Source organism: Pagrus pagrus (genome assembly GCF_965226575.1).
Source record: "Pagrus pagrus genome assembly, chromosome: 8".
NCBI lineage: Eukaryota > Metazoa > Chordata > Actinopteri > Spariformes > Sparidae > Pagrus > Pagrus pagrus.
This window is the reverse complement of record NC_140192.1, coordinates 15139743-15154351: the sequence shown is the minus strand read 5'-3', so window position 1 is coordinate 15154351 and position 14609 is coordinate 15139743. Positions and strand designations below refer to the sequence as shown.

Here is a 14609-nt window from a genome sequence, read left to right as displayed (position 1 = left end):
GATAGCACCTGTCTGTTAGCACAACTAAACTGTTCCAGCAGGCATGGGAATTCCCATCAAATCCAGCTCCAGAATCCCCCGGATCATCAAGAACTTTGTTCTTGCCATCAGCGATAAAGCTTTGCAATCCTCCCCAACCATTACGCTTAATGATCTGCTTAACTAGCCGCGCAACGCCAAAGCTAGTTCCAAGAAGAAAGACAACTTCAAAAGGCACATATTCCTCCACGCCTGGTTTGTGTTTTCCCCCTTTTTTCTCTTTATCGCGCACCGTGGAACTTGTCCGATGCACAGATATGATAAAGATGGAATTAAATCCCTGCTCTGTGTACGTGGAGTTTCATCTAAGGATTTGTTTGTGTGTGTCTTTCTGTGTGTGGGTGTGCATACAGTTTGAAGTCCTGTCAGTAGTAGTACACAGACACCACACACATACAGTGTACATATCTTTCAAATGAAACCCTATCAGCTGGTGCTAGCCCAGACTTGCCTCCGTCTCATCTTTTTCTTTTTCTGACATTAGAGCCTTAATTAAGAAGCATCTAAATATTTAGTGATTGCAACATGCAGTGCTTCTTCGTGATCATTTTATCTGGTGCAAGTAGGGTGTTTGTCTGCTCCATTTATATCCTATTGATTTTAATGTGAGTGCATGAGATGGCAAACTCGCGATTGTTTATGCAGTCATCTGCTCACTTTCAAGACTTCTGCACTTTTGTATCTAGTTAGCCCACATTCTCAGGCCCTAGGGGCAGGTATTGTTTACTGTCTAGACACACTTGCTTGTGGTATCTCTGAGTGTTCTTCTCTGTGTGTGTCTGTGCATATATCTGCTTCTGAATGTGTGATTCATATCAGGGGGGCATTGAAGGTCCTTCATTTTTCTCCCTTGGTCTTTCAGCACCGGGTTTCATCATTTGTTGTCTCTTCCTGAACCGACAAGGTCAGAGAGCTCATAAGTATTCATGTCCCCGTCCCCGCTCAGCCTCGCGCTAATTGAGAAGACACAGCAGCCCACAGCATCATCAGGTGAATTTCTTGTTATTCATATCTATGTAGGGGAAGGGGAGTTCCTCTTTGTTTCACTTCTGTCTTTCATAACAGTTTGTGGTTAGTGTTTTTGACGATGGTTAAGCAGGTACCACGCTATACATTCATCACTGTCAAGTGCAGTGAATACAGTGGCTGTCCATATAAACAATACAATACACCATGCAGGTATTTTTGCTCAAGTTTTTCAACTAATTAAAGGTGCACTTTGTAGTTTTGGAAAAGAAAGTCTCAGAAAATTCAGAAAGGCAATATTTACAATGTAACTAAGGTCATAATACAAACTAAAACAATGATTTGATGTATCCCCAGAACTGAGTAAACAAGCAATCCTCAGAAGGGAACAAGATCCCCAGAACGCTGTTGAAGGTAGGAGGGGGCTACTTTGAAGGGTCTTACAAATATAAACAAAGTCAAACAGTATGAAATTGTGTTGTCCTTGGAGGACAGTGCATGTATTTAGTTTATTCAGTCATGACAGTCCACCTATAAAATCTTTCCTCATGTTTTTGCAAAAAATATTACCCTCAAAATACAAGTGTAGAGAGGTGGAGAGAGGCTGTAACTATGAAAAAAATAAAGAAAAGTGTACAAAAAGAACAATTACCATCAACTACTCAATTACTAGTGAAAAGGCAACCAGATGAACTCAAAAACAAAGACATGGCACATGGTCGAACATTCAGACGATATTATCATGTGTGTATTATTTACACAATATCAGTATTTCATTTTTTAATATCACGGTTATCGTGAATATTGTGATATTGCATCACCCCTAACTGAATACATTTAAATAAACCTCTGTTGCTGATTCAGCCGATCACCAAGAGACAAATCCGTATTTCGCAGTAGACAGAGTTTTTAAATCTGAGTGTGCGGCAACTTTCCCACACTGGTGGATCTGTCAAGTGGCGTTTTACGTCAACCAGCAAAGATTGGTTTGCTACAGCTGAAGGACGACATAGCGAGAAAGTAGGAGTATAGTAGCGCCCACTGAGTCACACGCACCTGACAGTGTTTGTGTAATTACTCTACCTGCCAGAAGGGGGAGACAAAGGTTTCGCTATGCAGATTTAAATAGTTAAAGCTGCTGTAAGTGATTTATTTTTGTTAAAATGTTATACATGTTATATAGTGTTTGGTCAGTAACCCCTGTCTTTCCTCCCCCTGCTCGTTCAGTAAAAGAGAAAAGAACATTTCTGGTATCCCTGCCCATTTTATCCAATCAGGACAGAGAACTCCATAAAGAGGCGGTCCTGTTTGCTTGTGCTGCAGGATCCTCCTGTTTGCTGCTATTGTATGTCTGGTGAATACCGCTGCATGTTCACGTGTTGACGTAGTCAGGAGGGAGGGGATTGCTAACTGCAAAACAGACAGGAAGGTAGCTTTAATAGTAATCTGTGCGCTTTTATTAGAGAGTAGTAGTAATCATAATACACATGTACTCAAACATAATGAGAAAAAGCTGTTTATTATGTGTTAACTGATGCTACAGCATGCCTCTGTTGTACCCTCTACATGCCTCCAAATGGTTAAATAGTTAACATTACCCTGTGTGGTTTTTTTTGTTGTTTTTTTTTTTTTTTTTACAAAAGGAGAGTCGTTAGCCTGTACTTTAAAAGTGTGTCACACAATAAAACAATTTGAATCGTCACGGGGTTTGGAACAATTTCTTCATCATCAGAACTCTGCGCGCTGATACCTTTTTCTTTTTCTTTTCTTCTTTTTGTTGCCCCTACCCTCCACTGAATGTAACAAATAGTTATTTATGCAATTTAAATACAACCAGCAGTAATCTCTTGGTGCAATTCACTTGAAGTGTCTCACTGTGCGACACAATGTAATTCTCTGACCTGGACTGAAATCTTCCATCTTGCTTTCCCTTCAGTTTCAGTGTGATTTGTAGGCAAGGATTTGTCATGCTTTCTCAGTGTTTGAATATTGCATGGAGGACATGGTTTCCTCTGACTAGTTTCATTTCATAATTGGGACTGAGATGTAGTGGGAGACCTGCCAAACATCAGCACAACATGGTTTATTAACAGTGACTGTGCAGGGGAATGGAGTATAAACCTTGAAGCTTGAAACCATAAACCTGCAAACATACATTCGTTTCGTCATTGTGTGGCCTGAAACATGGTACATGGCTTGTGTCACTGTATATCTGACTCTATAGGACTGTGTCTCTGTTTCCACTGGGTCGCCAAATGTTTTGCCGCTCAAATGGAATATGACGTCAGGACGCTTTTCATCTTCTTGTTGTTTCACTATTGTAAACATCGTAGCCATACCAAAGTTTGCATCCTGAAAGGGTGTTTCTCATCAGCGGTTTACACTTTGCATATGGTGGATTGTGGTTCTTACATTGCGTTCCCTGAATGGATGAAACGACAAAGACACCCATCAGAGGATGTTTGCAATGTCGTCGAGCTTGACGTGGGGGAAAAAAAGAGGTGCGGTGTAAAAACAAGTCTGGCCTCAATATGCCCCACAAAGCTCAAACCCCCTGGAGTTGTTTGTGCGCAGTAAGAGTATTTGGATTGATTTAATGTGGTGACCACTTTCTAAATTCCTTTGAAGACCAGGCCCAGACAACTCTCAAAAGAAAATGCACCACTTACAAATGTAAAGAAAACATTTTCATAATTGTATTTGTTCTGATTCAGCATAACAAGGTTTCCTAGAATTTGGGGACAACTATGCTAAAGTAGACATACATCACTCATATGAGCTCTGGTACCACGGCTTTGGTCCTCTGTGCTCCATATCGTTCTTCAAGTAGAATAGTGTTGATGATCTTTTGTCATTAAAAGCTTTTTGATTGTGAGCCTGATGTGGTTTCATTGTCAGCCCACAACAGAAGTTTTCCTCAGGATTATTGCCATAAAGCGGCGCACTGCATCAGGAAATTGTTTCATGGCGGGAAGAGCAACATCGCTGGCCAATAAGGCTCTTTTCCTGGTCTGTGATGAGTTAATAAGACGACATTTTTTGACTTGAATGATGATTGTGTTAGCGGCGATGTCCTTATTTCTTTGTGGGCGGTAAAGGGTAAATCAGAAAAAGAAAAGTTGTTGAGTTGTTTTGATATAGTCCTCCAGTCAGTGACAATGATGTTCAGCAGGAAGACTGTAGTCCTTCCAGAAGATTTACATGTTCAAGTGAAACTTTGCTGTAGCATTACAATGTCAGTGGTATGTGGCTAGAAATATCCAGATGAGTCCGGATGAACGCTTGTGTTGTTCTCTGTCTACTAGTAAATAGCAACTGTTTGAAAACACTTTTGCGACATCAACTATATAATTTTTTTTTGATAATATGTTGTTGTGTTGACAGCTTGTTCCATTGTCCCCAAGAGGCCAATAAATCAATTAAACCAAAAATCCTTTTCGGCAAGTCTTGCCACTTGGCAGCCATCTTGGCAACTCTCCTAGGCAGTTATTTCAGGCTAACAAGACCAGGCCCCAATCTAAATGACTGGGGAGGGAGCCAGAACGTCACTTTCAGCAGCAACAGCTTAAAAATTTAGTATCTTTGCCCCAAAATAAGGTTTAAGATGCCGTTTGCGCAAGATGTTAGTTTCACGACACCAGCTTCTTTTACAGCTCAATCCAGACGCTGTCAGCTCATTCACCAAGAGCACTTGAACAAATGTGAGTTGAATGTCTAATGATTGAATAACCTCACCTTCCTTGGTAATCCTGTGCATTGTCATGACATCCTCCTCTTCCATGCCTATTAAAAGTACGTCTGCAGCTGCACCAAATCGGTTGAAACGGTTGTGAATCTCAACAGCCAATGCAACAAAGATTGGCTGATATCTTTCTTGGTTCGGCCCTGATAAAGCACGCGATTGGCTTTTTGGGGGGAAGGGGCAGGCTTGGTGTCATACATCGGCCATCTCTGCCGCGATTTTGTAACTGAATTTGAAGTCGTAACCGTTTTTTTGTATTTTTTTTTTATAAGACTAATTTGCTTCTTATTTTTCAAAAATTTCTCAGCACTGCTGCTACAGCTGCCACCCTATTTCAAATAAAAGTTACAGCGTCACCCAATAAATCAGTCACTTTTATATGTTTTCCCAAAAATGGAATGATCACTTATGCAGGGACCAGGCTCTGGTTTACAAGGGCCCTTTAAGGCAGATGGACAAGGAGCAAAACATGACTGCCTGGCATCCACTGTGGTTAAAAGACGGCTACTGGGTTGATCATTCACATCGTGTGTTTACTTCTCTTGTTCCCTGCTGCTCAAACCGGACAAACAACCGATGCAAAGTCATCACATCAACCCACGCAGGCTGTCATCTCGAGGGATAATGCTAGTTGAGTTGATTACGTTTCTATATTTCTCTGTTACTGGCTCATCTGCGCTTGAATAAAATGTTATGTTGAATCTTAATTTTATAGGTTTGGCCAGTTTAATCACAAGATTGTTCTTATGAAGTTAATCTAGAATTATGAATTTGAGGGGAAAGTGAAATTGAAAGTGTCTCAAAATAGACATAAATAAGTTCAATGAAATTTGACTTAACGTTAATAAACAGGCTACGTTCTGCTTTCTGCCTCTGTTTTTTCTGTCATCACTGCAACACATTGGGAAGTGTTCACACACTCGAGCCATTTTCCATTTTAATTGTTGTCTGTGAGCTTCTGTAAAGCCTGCTTGTTCTCATTATAAAAATTTCTCAGTGCTTTTACAGTGTGTCAGAACCCTGTTAACTGCTAAGAGCTCAGAGCACGATGACATTGCTGAAAAGAACAGTCACGCGGTCAGACAAGTTTCGAACAAATCCCCAGGTGAGCCAGGAAGAGATTAACAAATTTACCACCCAACTGTCTGTTGGTCACATTGCTCACAGTCTACAGAGTTTTCTAGGGTCAACGTTGACCAATGAATGTACAGTACCTACAATAGGTGTGTGCACTGGGCATTGATGGCTTATTATAGACTGTTCTGTCCTTTGCTCATCCTTCCTCTGATTCTCTGTCTGTTTTCTATTCTTTCTCCTTCTCTCTTGGTCTTTATTTTTTACGGACATAAAGTCGAGCGATGTTACAATTAACATTCCAGGGGGTGTCACCCACCCGGAGCCTAATTAGAGACCTGGGAGGCCTAGCAAGATGGATGATGCCTGTGTGTGTCAGCGGAGGGAGGCGGAGGAGGAGGGGTTGTGGTGTTCCAGTGGCTGCTGGTTACGTGCAGGTGGCTGGCTGTAAACGTTAGCTTTTATCTTGGCTTTGAACACGGGTGAGCTCAGGGGCCCGTACAGGTGTGTGTGTTTGTGTGTGTGTGTGTGTGGAGGACAGGAGTTGAGAGAAGATGTCGGTCGGGGGGTTGATACTGGGACAGATAGGGCCAGAGGCAGTCATTTGTCAAGGGGAGCCTACTTCAGCAGAGCTTTGCTGGGGTCAGAGAGTGACACCATAATGTGTGTTGTGTTTTGTGTGCAACCACTAATGATGTGGATCATATAGACACTGATGTGGCCGTGTGGGGGTTGTAGGCCGGGTCGAACAGACTTCAGACAACAACCAGATGCTTTCGTTGAGTAATCGCATTGACTCACTGTGTCCCCCATAGGAGTAGACAGAAGAAGTTGTGCGTCAAGCTTGTTTTGGTTTTAATTAATGTAATGAGCCAAGCGATGGCAGAGATTATTTCTGGCACTGAGGAGAACGATCCCGACAGCAAACAGTGACTCAGTGGTGATGTCAAAGAGGGAGACAAAATCGCCATCCTTCTTCTTGTCATGTTGCTGCCAACAGGGTGCCAGACAGACTTCCGCGAATCCCCTAAATTTAACCTAAGAAGCGAGGTGTGTACTCCGCTCATTTTAAAGCACCGGTTTAGAACATCTTTTAAATATTCATTTTGAAGATATCTTTTTGAGATTTTTCTCTGAGCATTGCTGTTTAAACTCCCATTGTACAATGTCAAAATGTGTCTTTCCAAAATGATATCCTGATTTCTCTGGATAATCCACAAAGCGATGTACTGTGATCCTCTTAAAGGTCGAGTCTGTAGGATGTAGGGGCAGAAATTGAATGTAAAATGCATAATTTTGTTTTTATTGGCATATAATCACCTGAAACTAAGAACTGTTGTCTTTTCCTTGTCTTAAAATGGCATTTTTTTTTACTGACAGAGGAAGCAGGTCCGCCATATTGCACCACCATGCTTCTACAGTAGCCTTCAAGGGACAAACCAAACACGACTCTAGAAAAGGTCCTTTTGTGTTTTTAGTTTTTGAGGTTATCATTAGGAATGTAGTGAGGTACAGAGGTTACTGTGTTTGAATACCTGTTCTCCTGTTCCACTGTGATTTTTGTATATCATGTTTTTTGAGTTGCATTAATTATTTTGTTGTAATTTTGTTTGGCTTCTACCTTGGCCAGGTCAAAAGGACTTCCTGGCTAAATAAAGGTGACATTAAGAAAAAAAGAAAAGCCAGTCACCGTTTCCTAGAGTTGAGTTGCTTGTTTTGTCCAAGCAACATTTGAAAAAAACCCCTGAACTATTCAATATATATGATACGCTAACAAGGAAAAGCGGCAAATCATTTGTGTTTGATACAAGGGAATACATGCTTTTGTTTTATTTCACTTTTTTTTATTAATCTTAGTGGACCCTTAAATTTTGTGGTTTCTCTGTCTCTCTCTGATGAAACAAAATTACATATCAAAATAGCATTTTTTCGTGCCACACTTAAAAGCTTTGAGCGCCTCAGGTACAATGCAGCCAAAGATTCTCCCGGATGCCAAGAAGAAAAGCATAGAAGGAGAAATAGTTTTGACCACAAAGGAGAGAAATGTGGCATTAAGATTCAGGGCCAGGCCCTCGTGTTTACCCGAGAGGAAACAAGGACATGACATAGTCTTGGCTCCTGGATTTGTGAATTCAAAGCATCTGGGCCAACTTCTAATTCAGCTATGCATAACTTCCCATTGGCAGGCAGGTCAGGGATGCCAGAGTACTTTCTAATACATCTCAGTGGATTATTCTTGCTATGACCTCCAGCCTCAGCCTTGCATAACTCAGCAGGCGGGATACACTGGCGAGGAGTGAAGGGCTCAGCGCTCACTGTGGACACCCATGCTAAAAAATGCGCACACGTCACAGCGAAGAACTTTGGACACTTGTTATCTGATGCTCTGGACACATTAAAACAAAAACAGCTGAACCGTTTAAAAGGCAAAATGCCAAACAAATAAAGTGTGAATGTCATGTGTGGAAGGGCCAAGTTTTATCTGAAGAGAGAAAAAAGACAGAACAGAATTACTGTAACTCCAGCAGACCACGAGGAATGCGGCCAGGCAGCGTGTACAGACAAGCCCAACATGTGATCACACACACATACACACACGCACAGAAGACAAAGGAAGCCTTGCTACCATAACTGAACAGCATCACTGACTGATAGCAGGGAAAATGGGAGGTAATGACAGGAGTCCAATTCTGGTTGATTTTCATATGGACACAGTCGATTACATTCAGCCTGAGGGCACTGAGACTGCTTTGTAGGGTCACATGCTCATAACATGTCACATACTAAATGATGCAAACAATGTATATGATGCAGTGATGGAAGAAGTATTCAGCTCAAGGAATTACCTCAATGTAAAATACTTTGCATGAGGTTCTTCAAAATCTTACTTAAAAGTAAAATATGTATTCATGTATAAACAAGACCTCTGATATGTATTTTGTTGAGTTGTGTACTTACTGTACATCATCCCAGATGTTCCCAACAATGTTCAAACCCAGAGAAAGTCCACAAGTTTAGTCAAGGTAATGTAGCGTTTCATTACACTGCTACTTCCAGGATAGGGAAGTTGTCGAACGAGACTAAATTCGGGGTGAATATAACTTAAAACATTATCTCATCTGTGATCTTTTGTGCCTGAGTCACATCAGATAGATTTTCATCAGCAGTGGTGGTTGTTTAATGGTGTATACAGCAACAGTAAAGCGACTCTGACGTTGGTCACCTCTGAGGATCGCTGCTGCAGTCAGGTTGATAAACAGGAGTGAAGATAAATCAATCTTTTAATCCCAAAAATTAAAAGTAGTCTCTGAGGGTCTTTCAGATCAGAGCAGAATCCGAACTGACTCTGCGGACATATTTTTGTTTTGTCTTGATAGAGAGCCCTCTAGTGGCCAGAGTCACATATTGCACATTGAAAGTGAACGTTCACGACTGAGCTGCAACGGTTGAAAAAACGTGATGTTCGATGTTTGCAGCTTTTAAGCAAAACCTCACTTGTTCTGGTGTCTCAAAAGTGAATATTTTCCGGTTTCTTTATTCTTCAATGACAGTAAACTGAATCTGTCTGGGTTTTTAGACTCTTGCTCAGACAAAACAAGACAAAAGGAAACATCAGAATCACCTCTCGGAACTTAAACGAGAGTATGATTGTTAGATTTATTCATTTATATTGAAAACAATTGTTTGTCGCATCCCCTCACATGTACTATCAGCCAAATGTACTTTAAGTATCTACAGTAAAGTATGGCTCCTGTGAGTGTTGCAGTATATTACCATGTATTAGATTATCAAAAGTACTACAATATACGGCTGCATAGATGTGTGAGAAACATTCTAAGGCTGCAGCTAATCAAACTTGAGCTCATTTAAATTACTTTATATATTGATAAGTTGTTGATCTATAAAAATGAATCATGTTTTGTATGTGAAATATTAAGTTGCAAAGTAACTACAGCTGCAAAATACATGTAATAGAGTTTAAAGTACAATATTTACCTGTGAAAGGTAATAGAGAATACCTATAAAGTAGCAGAAAATGAAAGTAAAGTAATAAAGAGTAAAAATACCTCAAAATGGTACTAAAGTACAGCTTTGGAGTAAATTTAGTTAGTTATTTTCCACCACTAATACATGCATTTAGACTGAAAACCAGCTTCAGTTTCAGAAAAGGTCCGCTCATAATAAACTGTCAGTTTGCCTGAATCATAATAAATCTCTTTCCCTCCAACAGTTTCAGCCTTTCACTGTAATATAAGTGCAGTTTTTACCAGCCAGTATCTGAAGGCTGCACAGTTACATTTCTCAAAAGGGCACACGTCATGCTAGATTACTTTCCCTGCGCACCCCATCTCAACCTCATCGGTTTTGGCAAAATAAATGTTGGGCCTTTTTTCTTCAAGAGGGCTGAGATCATACTGGATTTTCTATTTTTAGGCTGACTGACTGCTTTTGGCTTCGGACACCTCCTCACATTGCTGCTCGATGCTCGCAGTGAAACACACGAGGGAGCTGTTTCACACTGAAGGTGAGGCTGTCAGTCTGATGGCAAAGAGGTGCATGGCACTTACGGTGACAGTGCACCTGTTACGAACTGGGGAGTGAGATAAGAAAAGCTTCAGAGGAGACATGTGAAGGGAAAGTCAAACAACGAGTGAAATTAATATGTTTTCATGTCCGGATTTTTTTGTCTAATGTGTTGAATTTCCTTCAGGGTGAACATTTATACAAACGTAGTACCAGCTTTAAAGTGATGGACTCAATCTGCTCATATGCCCCTCAGTTTAGAAAAAGAAAACATTGCAGCATTTTTTCCCCCTTTTTTTGGATTAAAGAAGAGTCACATAAAGCACTGTGGACATAAACAAATACATTTCACCCCAAGAGGAGAGTCTTTCTAGATAGATTCCCCAAATTTCACCCAGGGACTTCCAGCCATCCATTTATTAAAGGGACACTATGTATTTTTCAGAGAAGAAATACAAACATTATTTACAATACTGATGAGGTAATAATATAAACTCATAAACATTTCCAAAGCTGAATAAACAAGCTGTTCTCAGAGGAAAAGAAGGTCAGGTTTGGCAGGGTCCGCCAAATATAAACCAAACAGTTTGTTTATTTAGTTTGTTAAAGCATAAACAAACAGCCATTGAAGATCTTTCTCTTCTGATTAATGCGTTTCCCAAAACGACGTAGTGCACCTTTAAATGTTGGCAAATAGGCAGACAAATCCAAGAACTTGTTTGGTTTTTTTTTGCTATCACAAGTTTCTTTGATCCCAACTGCAACATCTGGAACAATACTTGTATTTCTTCTCCAATAAATACTTAGTGAGTATAATCATTTCCCTAGCCACATCTTAATTCATCTCCTTTGTTTGAAACCTGCATTTAACCACTGCTCTGCCATAATCAGGAGCAAATCCTTCTCATTCGCTCCCTCCAGTTTTTTTTTTTAGTTTTTTTTATTGTAGCCATAAAAATGATGTATAGCTGAGATCCTTTGACTTTTGTACTGAGTATAGCCCAGAGGTCCCCAAACGTAATGGACTCCCAATTAGATTTAGACCCCAACATAAAAACCAAGACAACACTATAATGTTCCAGATGGGACTTGTGCGTCTCTTGCACCATCCAGTATGTTTACAGTGAACTATCCTGCTTTATGATGGTTCTGATGTCACCTCATGTCTATAATATTACTACAGGGACCTGAGAGTCAATGCGTAATGATCTCTTGGTACTTTTTACCCTCTGGAATAGTTTACTGATGATATTCTTGCTTTTTTCCCCCAGTTTTGCTGTAATATAAAACTATACTGAATTTATTGTGGGAAAGTGCTTTAAATCCAGTTTTCAGAATGGGAAAATCAGTTTATACTTACAAACCTGCTCTTTGCACCACCCTTCCCACCCCAGCACCGCCACCCACCCTCCTCCTCCTCCTCCTCCTCCTCCCCCTCCTCCCTTCCTCCTCCTCTTTTCTCTCCGCTGCTGCTTCCCCAGCGCTGCAGGTTGAATCTATTGCCCCTATTTCCTGTCACATGGGTTGGAAATAGGATCCCTGCTTTCTACTATCTGTTCCCGTCGTTGTGGTGTCAGTGTAGTAGTAGCTGTTGGACCTGCCTTGAAGTTCAGGGACTTTTTAACGGCGACTCGTGCGCAGACCCGGACAGTCAGCCAGTCCAGCAGCCCGCCGGTCTGCATGCGCATCTGTCCGCCAGGCTGCCCTTCACTTCACCTGAGAGCCACTCCAGACTCTTTAATCGCACCATGGATTCCTGGACAGTCACCTCCGCACTTCTCCTCGCTGGGGTTATGTCTTCTGCGGCTCTAAGTCATTTCGACACCGGTAAGTCAAAACTTTTCTGCTCGCCTTCTTTTCTGGGGACGTCTTCTCGATGATTATCTGCGTCGTCGGAGGCGTCTCCAAAGTGGCTCTTTTGCGCACGGGACAAGCTGTTTTTTCCTATCATAACACACACACACACACACACACACACACACACACATACACACAACATAAAGTACGCTGATTCAAATGTTATAGCGTTGTTTTACTATTTTGTGTCGAACATTGCAGTCGCAGTAACTTCATTCATAGTTCATCGCCTTGGTCCGAGTCCCACTACGGCGCTGTTTCCCAGCCGGGAACTGGGATGTTTACAGACGGCGTACAAACAAAAAGGGAAATGTTTGTGTTGTTATCTGATTTCTGTCTTCTTCTTCTTCTTTTTCTTTCTTTAATATACTGAATAATCTGATTAGACTGCAGTTTCAGTGTTGGAGTAAACACTTGTGGTCCAAACCGTATCCAAAGGTGTCCTCCGACCTGTAGAGTCAAACTCTTTACACATAAGGTTCTGTATACATTTAGTAAAGACATAGAGACACTCAGGAATCCTCATTTTGTCATCCTGGAAGCTGCGTTTTTGATTTAATCAGGAAAACGACGAGTTCGTAACCGAAGCCAGCAGCTTTTACGCACTCGACTCTCCGGCACATCCTGCGCCTCTAAAGCCTGACATGTTTACCTGTTCTGCATCCGATGCTGTAATCTGATCGACCACACTGTCGTGGTGCATTCTCACATGTTCGTAATGGTTTTAATCTCCATCATAATCTTTTTTCTTTTTTTTTTCTTTCTTCTCCTTAGTCCGCGCTTCATTACTGGCTATTATGTCTTTAATTGAGCCGTTTAATGATCGTTTCTTCCTCCCAAAATGAAGTGGAAACCCTCCGCGCGGTCATCTGATACCATCCGCTTAATTCGCCATCAAGTTCAGACTAATACGCGGGGACACGCTCGCGTCTGTCTGCAGGACTTCAAAGTTAGAGCCGGATTCCCATTCAGAGCTGCCTTCCCGGAGAGTATTTTCTCCTAATGTGTACGTCTAATAATGATGACCGCACTAACCGAGCTTCTCCTTGCTGTAATTTGCGCCGCGTTTCATGTCGAAGCAGCAAATCCTCATGCTTTCCTTTTTAATTTTTTTGTCTCTTAATTATACCCTTGGATTTCAAATTAGAGGGTCCACCATCTGGGCTAGTGCGTAAGTACTCCCATGTGTACCTATGTATTAACAAAGTATTTAAAGCAATGGTATTCCCCCTCATAACACTGGGGAGAAGAAAGGCCAAGTTTATGTTTAGTTGAAGTCAGCTGTGCCATAGTCACTGCACAGGAAAACAATCATTTCATGCGTCCTCAGTCTCTCCGTGCACACGCAGAGAGGGACTGTTTGATGTTCCCTTAATGTTTGGACACCTAAAGATTTAATCCACCCTAAATTACAGTTAAGGCACAGCTGTTAGTTCAACCACAGATTATTTGCTAGATGTCTTTTGCAGTCGATACCAGAAAACTGGTCCTGTGTGTTAAATGTCGGTGTCATGCCCTCAGAATCAAAGAGTAAATACTTCTTTCCAGAGAAATCCAATCAGAGGAGATTAAGTTTATGAGTGATGCAACATGCAAGAACCTCGGGGGGGAATGTGCGAGGCAGGTCGAGGACAAGTTGACACACCAAAATATCTGCCACACTGCTCTGAAATGCTGGATGTGGATGTTATAAGAGAGCTACTTACATCCCAGATCAAAATCTGGGCATGTGCACAAAAGGAGCCTGAAAAACAGCAGAATTTAAATGAAACTGCTCAGGCCAGGTGATACAGCAGCGTATTAAAGGCGCGCTGTGTAGTTTTGGAGAAGAAATTCAATATTTACAACATTAACATGGTAATAATACAAACTCAGAAATATGTGTCTTTTCCGTAAGTGAATAAACAAGCTGTTCTCAGAGGAAAATAAGGTCCCCAGAAAACTGTTTGAAGCTAGAAAGGTGGCAGGGTCCGCCACATATAAACAAAGTAAAACAGTATGAAACTGTGTTTGTCCTTGAAGGTCTGTTTGTTTATTCAGTTCATTCAGTCATGAAAACAAAGAGAGTCTGTTTATTTAGTTTGTCATTGAAGCTCTTTCTCTTCTACTTAAAATTCCTTCCCCAAAACTACATAGTGCACCTTTATACATGCACATTGCTACAAAATGTTGCATAGAGCTCCTTTAATACTTTGCAGAGTGCCAGCAGCTGTTGCCTCTGCGACAGCGTGTCTAAAACAATTATACTGGAGTGCTTTCACTGTCCTGCTCGGCTGCAGCAGCGCATCGAGCAGAGGTGTATTAACGCCGTAAGTGTTTTTAATCTTGTGCTGAGGGACAATCGCGCGCTCAGTGATATGCGTGCACACAAACAGAGACGCGGCAAAATGTGAGGGATGACATGTGT

At 41.3% G+C, this 14609-nt stretch overlaps 1 protein-coding gene across 2 annotated transcripts in view; it reads left to right on the top strand.

Moving 5' to 3' along the window:
- The first annotated feature begins 11874 nt into the window (after nucleotides 1–11874).
- The window catches only part of kremen1 (kringle containing transmembrane protein 1), a 56120-nt gene continuing 53385 nt past the window's right edge, over nucleotides 11875–14609 (top strand). For both annotated transcript variants that reach the window (XM_084358797.1, XM_084358796.1), the window contains exon 1: nucleotides 11875–12172. In XM_084358797.1, coding sequence (XP_084214923.1) covers nucleotides 12094–12172 — 79 coding nt within the window. In that variant the 5' untranslated portion in view covers nucleotides 11875–12093. The remainder of the gene's footprint in view (nucleotides 12173–14609) is intronic.